This window comes from Geospiza fortis, unplaced genomic scaffold (assembly GCF_000277835.1).
Source record: "Geospiza fortis unplaced genomic scaffold, GeoFor_1.0 scaffold488, whole genome shotgun sequence".
Classification (NCBI taxonomy): domain Eukaryota; kingdom Metazoa; phylum Chordata; class Aves; order Passeriformes; family Thraupidae; genus Geospiza; species Geospiza fortis.
Genome location: NW_005054365.1, coordinates 434,973 through 447,500, shown reverse-complemented (window position 1 = coordinate 447,500; position 12,528 = coordinate 434,973). Strand labels below are relative to the sequence as shown.

Genomic DNA, 12,528 nt, shown 5'->3' with positions numbered 1-12,528 from the left:
GGCAGTGGGCAGAAAACTGAATTCTACCTCTATCAGTTTTCACAAAGCTCACATCATAATGATATTTCCAGGACTAAAAAAATTGGCTTGAATGCTGAGAAAACAAGCACATATTACAGCACCACATGGTGCCCATTTCCCCTGAACAAATGACCAAGAAATGGTTCTTTTTGCAGAGCATGGCTTTAATGCTTTATAGGAGAAGTAGGTTGTCGCCAAAAAATGAGATTTTCAAAATTAAGTGTCTTTTATGTTATTCTGAAGCTTTTAATGGTGGTGTCTCCAGACAAAGAGAACAAAAGGAAAAAATCATATAGTGCTATAAGAATCATCCAAACATTTCACTTGCTAAACCACATGAGAAGGAAAACAAAAAAGCTTTTTAGAAAAAGCTTTCTAAAAACGTAATTTTTATTTCCTGCTAGCAGGAAGGGGAATGGAAAAAAACCTAAAGCCAAGCAATATCTTTTAAGCTGGAGTTTCAATAATTTTACCCCCAGACCTGGAAGTGAAATTCCCTCCCACCAAGCAAGCAAACAAAAACTCGCAACAAACAAACAAACAAAAAACCAGAAAAGTAAACTTCAGCAAATTTTGACCTCCATTGCTTGTTACCTTTATAATTTAAGAAATGTTATTCCATAAATCGAGATTCTTCAAAGAGGGGATGAGGAGAAAAGTAGAACCTCAATAAAATAATTAATGAAAATATGAAATATTTTCTTGGGTTTTTTTCTTTTTTTTTTTTTTCTTAGCAAGCTATATTTTTGGATATATATTTTTCTCACTTCCATAGATGCAAGCTTGCACAGCTTGCATACATTTTTGTGCCTGTTTTTTAATTTGTGCCTGTTGGATGAGGAGAATAAATTTTTTCCATGAGTGTTCCATGTCATTATCAGAGCCGTGGGATGATGTGAGAAAAACCATGCCAGGGAACAATCTTATCTTTTAATAAGATAAAAACTCAAAAGCTTAGCAGTGGCTGCATTGACTATACCTGTGTCAGAAGTCAGTGTGGTACCTGACTTACACCATGTAAAGCCGAGGGAGTCAGACTCTTCTAACTTTTGGACATGCAGGTGAGTTTTGGCTCTGTGTAGGAAAGTATTGGCATATCTCAGAAGCTAGTCAGTGCCTTTCAGGATCATAAAATCATGGAATGCTTTCGAATGGAAGTGACCGTAAAACCCCTGCCATGGGCAGGGACACCTTCCACTACCCCAGGTTGCTCCAAGCCCCATCCAACCTGGCCTTGGACACTGCCAGGGATGGGGCAGCCACAGCTTCTCTGGGCAGCCTGTGCCAGGGCTTTATCCCCCTCACAGGGAAGAATTGTTTCCCAATATCTCATCCAACCCTGCCTTCCATCAATTTAAAGCCATTCCTCCTCCTCCTGTCACTCCACGTCCTGTTCCCAAGTCCTTCTCCAGTGCTCTTGTAGCCTCTCCTGGAAAATGCTCCAAGGTCTACCTGAATCCTTCACTTTCTCTGTTGGATCTGCTGATCCAAGCAAGGTACCTCATGACTTATCTTTTTAGTGCTCTGCTTTTGTCCTTATGGGGCAGCCACAGCTTTTTGTTTTGTTTTGTTTTGTTGGTTTTTTTTTTGTTTGTTTGGTTTTTTTTTTTTTGTTGTTGTTTTTTTGGTTTTGTTTTGTTTTGTTTTGTTTTTCTTTTTTTTCTTTTAAGGCGATAAAAAATATTCAGAAATATTTTTGCACATGGAAATGAAAAAGCATGTTGGGAAGTCACAGGGACATGACAACTCAGTCCTTTCATGTCACAAATTCACTTTGTAAGCAATACAAAATCCATGCAGGATTGTAACACGGGTATTTTGCATTCACTTTGGTGGTGATTTATGCAGTCCCCAGGGAACACACCCCTCAAATGAGCACTGAGCTAAATTTCAGTTGCAGAAATGAGTGCACTATTGATTAAATGTTACAAAAGTCTAAAATAGCCACTCTGCAGATTGCTTGCTTCTTCCTTTCCCCCCTTTTCAGGTTCTCAGATTAAATTATATCTCTGCTGATGAGTAGGGCACAGGGAAGGGAAGAGAAAAAACCTGTATGGTGGAATTTTTAAGGTCAGCACACTTGTTAGGGAAGTCATTGTGAGAGAGCGTATATGCAAGCCAGGATATAATTTGCAGTCATTTATCAGAGCAATGAGGTGTCTGACTCCACAGCCTCCTGGTTTACTTCTGCAAGGCTGCACAAGGCCTCTCTGGGGATGGTGGCAAGCCTGTGATGACCACAGAAGCTGACAAGAGCATGTCTGAATCCCTGCAAAGCCCTTGCTTGCAGCTGCAGGCATTGCCTCTTCACTAGTGGGTTGTTGTATGTTTTTTTTCTTTTAATCCCTGCTGTTCACTAAAATGTAATTGCCAAGGTATTAATTTTTCCCTTTAACCAGTTATGATGCATTTGTGATAAAAGGTGAAAACTGGCTCTTTTTTGCATATCAATGAGAATGGGGGAGAAAGTATTATGTGGTGCATGATAAACCAAATGCATATGGGGGTTTTAGAGGTAGTTAACAATGAAGATTGCTTCAGTGCCTGCATTTAGAAGAAAATTGCTAAGGTGTTTATCCCTCAGAGAGAGACCATTAGCATGAATATGAAAGAAAAAGGCAGTTCTCTGAGTTAGGGAGTGTAGCACTGAGGAATTTTTACTGGCATTGTGAAGAATTGATATGGTGATTTCATCCATATTTAGGGGTGAATAAAAAGTAGATATCATCTCCCAGGTAGGTGATGGGCTGCATCGTTTCATTATTGCACACGACAAGCCATCTTGGGAAGAGCAGGATTAATAAAGTTAACAAAAGCACAGTTGCAGAAAACTGGCAAATATATTATCATGTGGAAGCAGGAGGGCAATTAGAGTGGGAACACTGGGAATCTTAGTGGAAAGAAGCTGTATCTAGAGGGAGAGTCTGAGTGCCAGTGCAGGTTATTCACTAGTTCCTCAGTAAGAAAGAATGGTCACTCAGTGATGTTATACTTTGTAGTCCTGAATTATTTTATTGGAAGTTGCTCAAATCTGTCTTTTCCTCAGCCTTATTTATTTCCCTTTACTTACTTTTTTTTTCCATCAGGCTGGTGTGGCTCAATCTTTTTGCATAAGTCATGATGCAGAACATGTGAAAACAGAATAGTGAGTGCATATAAAGTGCTCTGCAGTTAGGGAAGGGGCAGTGAAATTGTCATCCATCAGTGCTCAGGATGCAAGGGAATACTGACACCTGTTTTTCACAAGGCTTAGTCCTGCATAGTGTGTGACTGAGAGCAGTGCCAGATAGCATGGGAAGCAGCATCACAGCTGAAAAGAGAAGGGGAACCTGAATCTATAAGACCACTTGTGGGAAACAACATGATTTCACTGATGGTGAAAATAGATCGTGTCTAACAATGATTTAAAGTCAATAAAAAAATAATGTCACAAATCCATTATTTTCAGACAGGGTGAAAGCTTAACATACCAGTTCAGAGCCTCAGACTCATTTGGATGAAGATGAGAGCAATGTCATCATGAATTACCCTGATTGAGTAATCCATATTAAGAAACTGCTATCTTTATTTTTAATTAATTTCTCTTTACATTCAGAACATTAGTTGTGCATAAAGTCTCTTCTGTATTCAGAGATAAGCGACGTATTAACCAGTGGGAAGGAATCCATCTCTTTCCATGAGAATACATTAGTTTTTAGAAAGAATCCTGAACTGAGGTATAATGCAGCATCATCTCCTTTCTGGGACTGAAGATCCATTTCTGTAGTAAGCAGGTTTCTGCTGAAGAACACAAGTGTAGGGGAAATTAGGAGGGGAAAATAATTTTAGAAAGTTTTCACCCAAAATTTTGTGAAAATCATGAATGTAAATCTATGCTTGAATTTCATAATCAGTGCATGTGTAATTGTGTCTCTTAAGTTGCTGATCATCCATTCAGTTGACACACTCAGCTTGGGCAATCCTCTTGCCCATAGGCAAGGTCTTGAGGTGCTGTCAATCGCTCTGCCCAGGTGAGCTAACCTGGAAAACCCCTAAGAATCAGCAGCTAAAAAGTAATGCTGATATTTGTCACAGAAATAGATATCATACCTGTGTCTTCCAGAAAGAACACCTGTCATGAATATTCTTCTGTTTCCCTTTCCAGGTAAATAAATTAGCTTAAACAGGGAGTTGCCAGTTGTCTTCTAAACTACAGATTAATTTCAGTGCCTGTCTGAGCTTTATCCTTGTACATTCCCAGAGTTAAGGCTACTGATTTTGTACAACGTGGAGTTTGTAATATTATCCTGGAAGGCAGTCAGATAAAGCTCAGAAAGCTATTATTCTGCTGGGAGCTTGGACTGAATCTTTTTTATCTTCAAATTTCTCCCATCATCTGTGATGTGCATTTTGTCCCCAGTACAAATTCACAGAAAAAAAGGGATATTGCTGTTTTACAACAGAAGCAAGAATTCTTTCCTGTAATTACAAGGCGTGAGACACTGACTGATCATTAATCAAGGGACTGATTATTATAATAATCCACTGCAAGCTCATGGGCTAATTCTCATTTATACTAATCCCACTTTGAACTGCTCCTGAATCATTACTAGAATGAGCAAAAGGGGTTCTAGAGATGGGTTTGATGCTCAACCAGAGCAGTGTAGAGACTTGAAGAGGAGAAGAATCCATTTCTGTCCTCCGGTGTTTTAGCCAGAGCCCCTGCATTTTCTTTGGTCTGTCTCTGAGCTGTTACTCAGCTCCCTTCCTTCCTCCCAGTGATGTGGCAGATGGTTTAGGCTGGCACAGGTTGCTGAGTACCACCTGCTGCAAATTTTTCACTCTCTTTTTCTATGTAATTCCTTTTGTTGTTGTTGTTGTTGTTGTTTTCATTTGCGAAGGGCAGCTGCAAATAAGAGGGAGGCAAGAAGAAAGTGTGAAGTGATGTTGATAATGTTCTGTGCTTTCTTGTTTTCTGCTGCGTCATTGCTGGGAACCTGTAGCTGGTGCAGGCAGGGCTCCTGCAAGCAAAAGCAGCAGGCTGGGAACTTTGGCTTCTGTGATGGAAAAAGTGTACCTTTATTATCTCATAATGTTACTCAGCCCATGCTGAGGAACAGCATTTCCCACTACTGAGTGCTGTGAAGGGAAAAATCCTCGACTGGCTTTAGGCATTAGATGCTACATTCTCTTGATCTTTTCACTCCCCTGGAAATGAAACAGCCTTGCAGAAGCTAAATGAAAAGTCTAAAATGGAGAGGAGGGGTAGCCTTATCATTCAAATGCATAAAGGATATGACTGGGCAGGGCCCGGCTGAAATTGTGGACATCAGAGGCAGGGCTCTCTATTTAGTCTCTGTCAAGGAAGTGAGAGAGGCACAAAAGAAAAGCACCCCTGGCATCTTAAACACTTCCCTGAGGATGGGTTGAGTTACTCTCTGGAGTCAGTCATATCTCTCTAACGACTGTAGAGAGAGCAACTTGAAGAATAAATAAAGAGATGATTCTAAATTTAGAACACCTGACTACCTCTTCAGGAGGCAGAAACAACATTTAATAAAGCCTTTTGCATCTAGATTAATACTGGTATTATGATGTTTATATGATATAATATCCAGCTAACACCTTACCTGCATGTTTTCTTATTTGAAATGTAAATGCTGCAGGTATCTTGCTGCTTGTTATTACAAGTTTTTAAAGAAATATTTGTTTTTGTCCCCTCCTTTGCTCAAAAGAGAAAAACCACTAAAGAAGTCCATAAAAACCAGATAATTATCACAGCACTTCTCACCACTGTACTTTCATTAGGTAAATCTATTTCAAGAGGTAAAAGAAAAGCATACTTTATGACAAGCAGTGCCAGGTGGATGATATGTAATCCTGACAAAGTCAGCTGCGGTGCTTATGTGTGAAAGGGAACTTACAGAGAGATATGGGAGGTTTGCATCTTGGCTTTAAATAAGATTTGCTGTTAAACAGTAATATTGGCAAAAAATTTCTGGAGACAGAAGAAATTTTCAACTTACTTTTAATAAGAAAATTCTGAGTGAACAATAAAGTTTCACATATTTTTTATTGTTTTAATTTTTTCTTCTCTCACTATTTGAAGATTTTTTCCCCTCCTCCTGTCTCCTTTTTGTCCATTTATCCTTATTTGTTTTTTGCCATAGAAGAATAATATCCTGCCTGTTTGCAAGAATTTACCCCACCCCTCAAGTGTTCACTATAAATATGAAAAAAACCCAGTTTATAATAAGAATGACCCCTGTGGTAATCAGGGAGACAGTTTTGATTAAGAACATCTGTTAGCATATTCCTGGTTCTAAAGTCAAGCAGAACATAAGACAAGAAGATATAGAAAGTGACATTCTTCAAACTGTGAGGCTGGCCTCCCTGGGGAGGCTCTGACCTCTTCTAGAGATACAAGCCAAGATCATAAAAAAAACCAGAACAGACATCAAAATGTGTGGAGTGTGTGTGTAGTTTGAAAAACATGACACCTTTGCTTCGGAGGTGCCACATCTTTAAATTTCTAAGCACCACACTTCTGAGGAGTGTGGGTAAGGACTGCGCTTGCAAGCTGTGTTTACTGCTCAAACACATCACCACACAATGAAAAAGAGGGGCAGGAATGGTGACCCTCTGCTCATTGCCTTGTCCAATTTTTTTGTTGCTTTTGTTCTTCTTTCTCTTTTATCCTTTTTGGGGCTGACAAGGCCATTTCTTAGCTATGGGTAACATGGGGATCTGGGAGAAATGTCTTCACTTTAGAGCTCTGCTGGTGTAAAGTGGTGATGTGGGACATGCTTCTTCTAAACAACTTCTGTTCTGAGCTGCATAAAAGCTTTTCTAACCCAGCACTCCTTCTCCAGCATTGTTCAGGAGGAAATACTTAGGAAACAGTAAAGGAATAAAGTGGCTTTGCTGAACTTTATTATACATCATTCTAGACTCTTTTAGTCAGCAAGGCAGGGCTGTCCTGAGCTGAGCATGAGATTCAGACTTATGTTTGATGATAATACATAGACAAACCCTTCATAAAGATCAGGGTATCTAAGCATAGTGTGACTTTACTGCTCAATGACTTTGCTTCCTCTTCTGGACACATTAAGATACTGATCTTATTTGGAAAAATTCTGATTTCTAATGAAAAAAACCAACATATAAGTTCTATTTATATTACCATTATAACAGTATGAATTTTAAAATTAATTAAAAATACTACTTTTTTATGAAATAATTTCTCTCGCTCATTATGAAATGCGAGATAAAATAATATCAATCAAGATGAAGGAGAGAAAACAGAAGTTAGGCATTTTCTTTTTGCTAAGTTCTTTCTTAAAAGCTGCTGGAAAAAGCAAGACAATACAGGACAACAAAATGTGGAAATAGGAACACTCTCACAAGTGTAGGTATGGAAGCATTTCTTCAGTGTGAATCAATTGGATTATGAAAGACAAAGTGTTAGTAGAAGTGAGAATTTTGAAAGATTAAAAGGCAATGAGATAAGTTTCTACAGGTTCACTGTCAAATGCACATAGGTCAGGAGAAATGTGGGGCTGCTGCTGGAACAAGTGAGTGCCCTAATGATGAGGAAAAATGTACAAATACACTCAAGGCTTCCTCTCTCCCCATCTTCAGAGGCAAGCTCTGCTCTTATGCCTCCCAGGAAAGTTTGAGGAAGAGAGAGAGTAGAGGGGGATAAATAAGGGAGAATGGAACCAAGGTGGGTGGAGGCATGGATCCGTGCTTGGATAAGACATATCCAAGCACGTTGAGGAAGCTGCTCGACATCATTGTGAGGCTGTTCTGATAACTATGAAAAATCATGTCAGATGCCTGATCACTGAAGAAAGGCAAATGTGACATCTCTCTAGGAGCAACATAACCATCAAGAGACTTTCCTGTCAGCGTACTTCAACAACAGGTAGAAATATATAGTCTTATGAGGATTAGTGGATTTTTTTTCTGCATTCAATTATACTGGGAAAAGAAAAGGAAAAAGTTATGCTCCTTTCTTTCAACTTTTAGAAAAAATTTGTTTTGTTTCTGTCCAAACTTGATGCTTGTTCTCAAGTATCACATCTCCTAAGAAGAATGATTATTTGGTTTTAAAAGAGTTTTTACCACACTTTTCAGTTAAGTCTTAGTCATAATACACAAGAGAGTACTCAAGATTGATGTCAAGCTGCAAAGTGCTGTAAGCATGACAAATCTTCACTTTAATTTTCAGAATTTATTTCCTTTTGAGGGGGTGTGATTTCCTTCTGTCTTTTCCCCTTGGCATTTACTGACTTGGGAATGTTTTGTATTTTCCCTTTATTGAGTAGAAATTTGTATCCAGTACTATTCCTGACTGATTTTTAAGAGGTCCTTTTTACATCAGGAAACAATTAAAAAAGATATTAGTGTGACAGACAGATACACAGATTATTTTATAAGGGAACCGGATAAAATATAACAATAAAACTACTCAAAAATCTGTAAAACCTTGGGTTTTGTCTCTACATCTGAACATTCACAAAAGCCAGGTCAACTTGGGTTTCAGTTCTGCTTACTGTAGATAAACATGAAAAAAGTGGAATCTGAAGTAAGACTTGAACTTAAAAATTAACAAAGAGATGTAATTTCTTCTTAGTCCTCTGTCTTTTTTTGTATAATATGCATACAGATTTGCAAAGATTTTAGCGTATTTATTGGTAATTAAATTTATTCCTTCTCTTAGTATATATTATTATGTTGAGGTTCCTAGTGAAAAGGTAAAAAAAACCACTTATTTTGAAATCAAAAAACAGGTTTATTTATGTTTGATCTTGGAGTCCTTGACTCCAAGAGCAATTGTGCCAAGGGAAAAAAGCTGAGAAATGAATGTCAACATCAAAAAATTGCAATGGAAATTACTAGCTGAGTTAACAACAGAAAGCCAATTCTATGTCCTCAATCCGGTTTGCACAGAATATTTAATGCCTCTGAAAATGTATCATTTCAAAAATGACACTAAAGTATTTTGCCTGTTTAGTCTAATTTATCAGCGGTAACAACGTGTCATAATAAAAAATTGCATAGGTAAACTCATTCTTATCCTGAAAGTTTTAACTATGCCCTGGCATGAACCAGAATGTGTAGGTAGGTGATTCTGACTCAAAAGTGTCAGTCCTAAAAGCTGAGAACTTTGTCCCTTTGGAATGATTCAGTGTGTGAAATTAGGAACCCGGGGCCTCCTGTCAATCAGGGAAAGCCATTAAGCATCCCTGGGGAGTGATCCTGGGAGTACTCGTGCTCCAGAACATCACTTACTGTGAGTAACTTAAACAGGGATGTGTGACCTAATTCCTTCTTGGTTTGCCATAAATGTCTATAAATGAGTGTACAAAGCTCTGAGCACTTCCTAGAGGTGGATCACCTCACTTAAACAGAGCTCATTCTTTGTAAAAGGTTGTGCAGAGCTGTCATATAGTGGTACAGTAGTTGATTTATGGAATTTCTAACTCAAGGAGACAGGTCATCTGGGCTGGGCGTTAAGTTCCATGCGATAACATGTACTTTTAGCTATCAGTTCCACTCAGTTGTATAAACCCTCTAAAAATAAATAATAAGTGCAAAAAACAGCTAATCAGATGACTAATGGTATAACTATTTTCCAGCATTAAAAGCAGCCCGTAGTCCATTAATGGCATTGAATTGTTTACCATTTTTTACAAGGACAGCTTAGACAGTGGACTGCTGTGGCACAGCCAACTAAATTCAGAAGTCTAATCCATAAATTTAACTTCACTGTAGGCTCCATTGTCTACTCACCCTGAAGGAATCCTGGACTAGTTCTGTTCCTCCTATAAAGGAGACTACCCACCTAAAAATGGTGTAGAAGAGTTCTAAGGTGTAGGTATGATATTTTCTGAAAAATTTTTTCCTTAAGATTTTTTTCTCCTGAGAAGCCGAGAGGCCTCAGGAACAACATGTAAACAATGATTATCTGCTGCTGTGGAATGCAACAGGTGGGTCTGTGATTGGTCTCATGTGGTTGTTTCTAATTAATAGCCAATCACAGTCAGCTGGCTCGGACTCTGAGACACAAGCCTTTGTTATTCATTCCTTCTTATTCTATTCTTAGCTAGCCTTCTGATGAAACATTTCTTCTATTCTTTTTAGTATAGTTTTAATATAATACATATCAGAAAATAATAAATCAAGCCTTCTGAAACATGAAGTCAGATCCTCGTCTCTTCTCTCTTCCTCGGACCCCTGTGAGCACTGTCACACTAAGGGGCTGATGCAAAGAGGAGAAAATCAAGGTCACATGGGATGGGGGCCACAGTGAGATCTTTGTTCTGGTGTGAAAGCCTGGGGTCTGAGGGCAGATAATGGATTTATTGACTGTGTTTAGTCATTAGCACTCCCTGCTCTCAACTTGGATGCTTTGAATATTATGCATAGTTTTGTATTGCATCATTTATTAAACTAGTAGCTATCTAATGCAGATGGCTGGAAGAGACCTGGGAACAGAGACACAGCTCTGTTCAGCGTCTTGTCCAAACCATAGAGTGTGGAATCCTTTCTGTTTGATATCTTCAGTGTTCAGCTGCCCTGCTGCTTGCATATCCACTTTCCAGAGGATGGGCTGTGTTATGACCTGACCTACTCTGTCTTGTAGCTTAGTAGTTAATAAACCCTCCTGGGGCGCTATGGGATGATAATTCAGAGATTTTCAAATTCTGAGTAAGTCTTGAAGCAGAATCCTATCCTTAAATTGCCTATTAGTCTGCCATTTTGAAGCTTAGTTGGATGAAGTTATTCCTGCAGCAGGTGAAATGTTTTGGATGATATATAAAACCCTTGGGTAAAAGATACATCATAAATAAATTATAATGGTCAACATGAAAGTCTATTCACAGCAAGTATTGTCAATCAACATGAGCAAGTATTGAGAGAGATTTAAGGTTGAGACTTTTAAAAAGAGCGTAAGAAATCCATTTCCCTTCAATTTTCAGCAAGGGCTGAGGATATATATATATGTAAAATAAACTGTTTTAAAAAATCCTAAATTCTCAATAGAGTAAAAAATACAGGATTTTATGTTGCATGCTGCTGCTCATAGAAATGGTCCAATGTTGATATGTGCATTCCTTTTTTATCAGACATTCCTGCATCTTAATATCTCTGGAGAGCTGATTCTGTCAGGAGGATTCTGATCCTGACCGACTGTTGCCATGGTATTGGGTTATTCTGGGCTGTGATCAAGAAAAACAAACAAACTTGAGAAAGATACTGGCTTTAAAACATATTCTCAAGCCACAGTGCCTAAGACGAGTTTTTGAAAACTAAATCTTGATTTTTTGTACAATGTGGCAGTTATTAAAAGCTTATGAAAAACAGCCATACCAGTAACAAGAGACACTGCTGTGACAATAAACTTAAAATGAGAAAAATGCAGGAGGAGGAAATGAGGCCAATTCTTGCACTGTTTAAAATTGTTCATTCTCATCTAATGACATTACCCCACACTGAAGTGAAACCTCCACCTTTTCTGAGACCCTTTAAAAAAGTAGAACTTTTTACAGATCAGATCCCTGTTGTCTTTTTGATATGAGTGCATAATAAGGAATTTGTACCTGTCTCCAATTCCTAGGTAGAAATATAGTTTCTTTTACACCTGTTAATATTCATTCTCTAGCAAGTCACCTGTTTGTACTGGTAGTATGAAGAAGTTTCTGATAATACATGAAATTGTATTTTCTGTATGCAGGCACTTGCATAATAACTTCATATTCTTAGAGGATAGAGCTCCCTTGATGGGAAAAGGAGAAAAAAAGTCCTAAGATAAATCCTTATTATTGGGGTTGATGAACCCAGAAGGATGCACAAATTTCAGCAAGTAATGTTTACAAGGGTAACACAAGCGAAGTGAATTTATGTAGGGAAGTTTTCTGCAAGTTTGTTATTTACAGAGGATAATTTTGTTTGCCAAATTACTGAGCGTGTTCTTCCTGCTCCGCAGGCAGAATTCACAGCCATGAGGGACCAGTACATGCGAGGTGGAGAAGGCTTCATTATCTGCTATTCCATCACAGACCGTCAATCCTTTCAAGAAGCAGCTGAGTTTAAGGAGCTCATTTATCGTGTCCGGCACACCTACGACATCCCCGTGGTGCTGGTGGGAAACAAAATAGACCTTGAGGAGTTCAGACAGGTAAGAGACTTCTCTGCTGGTTCTGGCTTGGTTTTGCTTGGCTGCCTCAGGGGTTTCTGCAGCATATGTTGTGCAGTGCTACTGAGAATCATTAGCACAAGAAGAGGTTTAATCAAAGAGCGACAAATTTGTAATGAATTAAAGTCTTTGCGGTGCCTTTCATTCATATGTTGGGGAACTTGAAGCAGCCTTGGCAAATCACATCTAAACTTTCTCTGTTTTTACTTGTAAAATTTTGACTACTGTTGTCAAAAGATTTATATATGTTAATGAATATAAATATATATGAATATGTCAACTATATACATATACTTAACATAGAAAGAGCTTCAATCAGGGGC

General features: G+C 38.4%; 1 protein-coding gene across 1 annotated transcript in view; it reads left to right on the top strand.

Moving 5' to 3' along the window:
- RIT2 (Ras like without CAAX 2) overlaps window positions 1-12,528 on the top strand; it is a 176,189-nt gene that overhangs the window by 77,733 nt on the left and 85,928 nt on the right. The window contains exon 4 of the mRNA XM_005424180.2: window positions 11,996-12,187. Coding sequence (XP_005424237.1) covers window positions 11,996-12,187 — 192 coding nt within the window. The remainder of the gene's footprint in view (window positions 1-11,995; window positions 12,188-12,528) is intronic.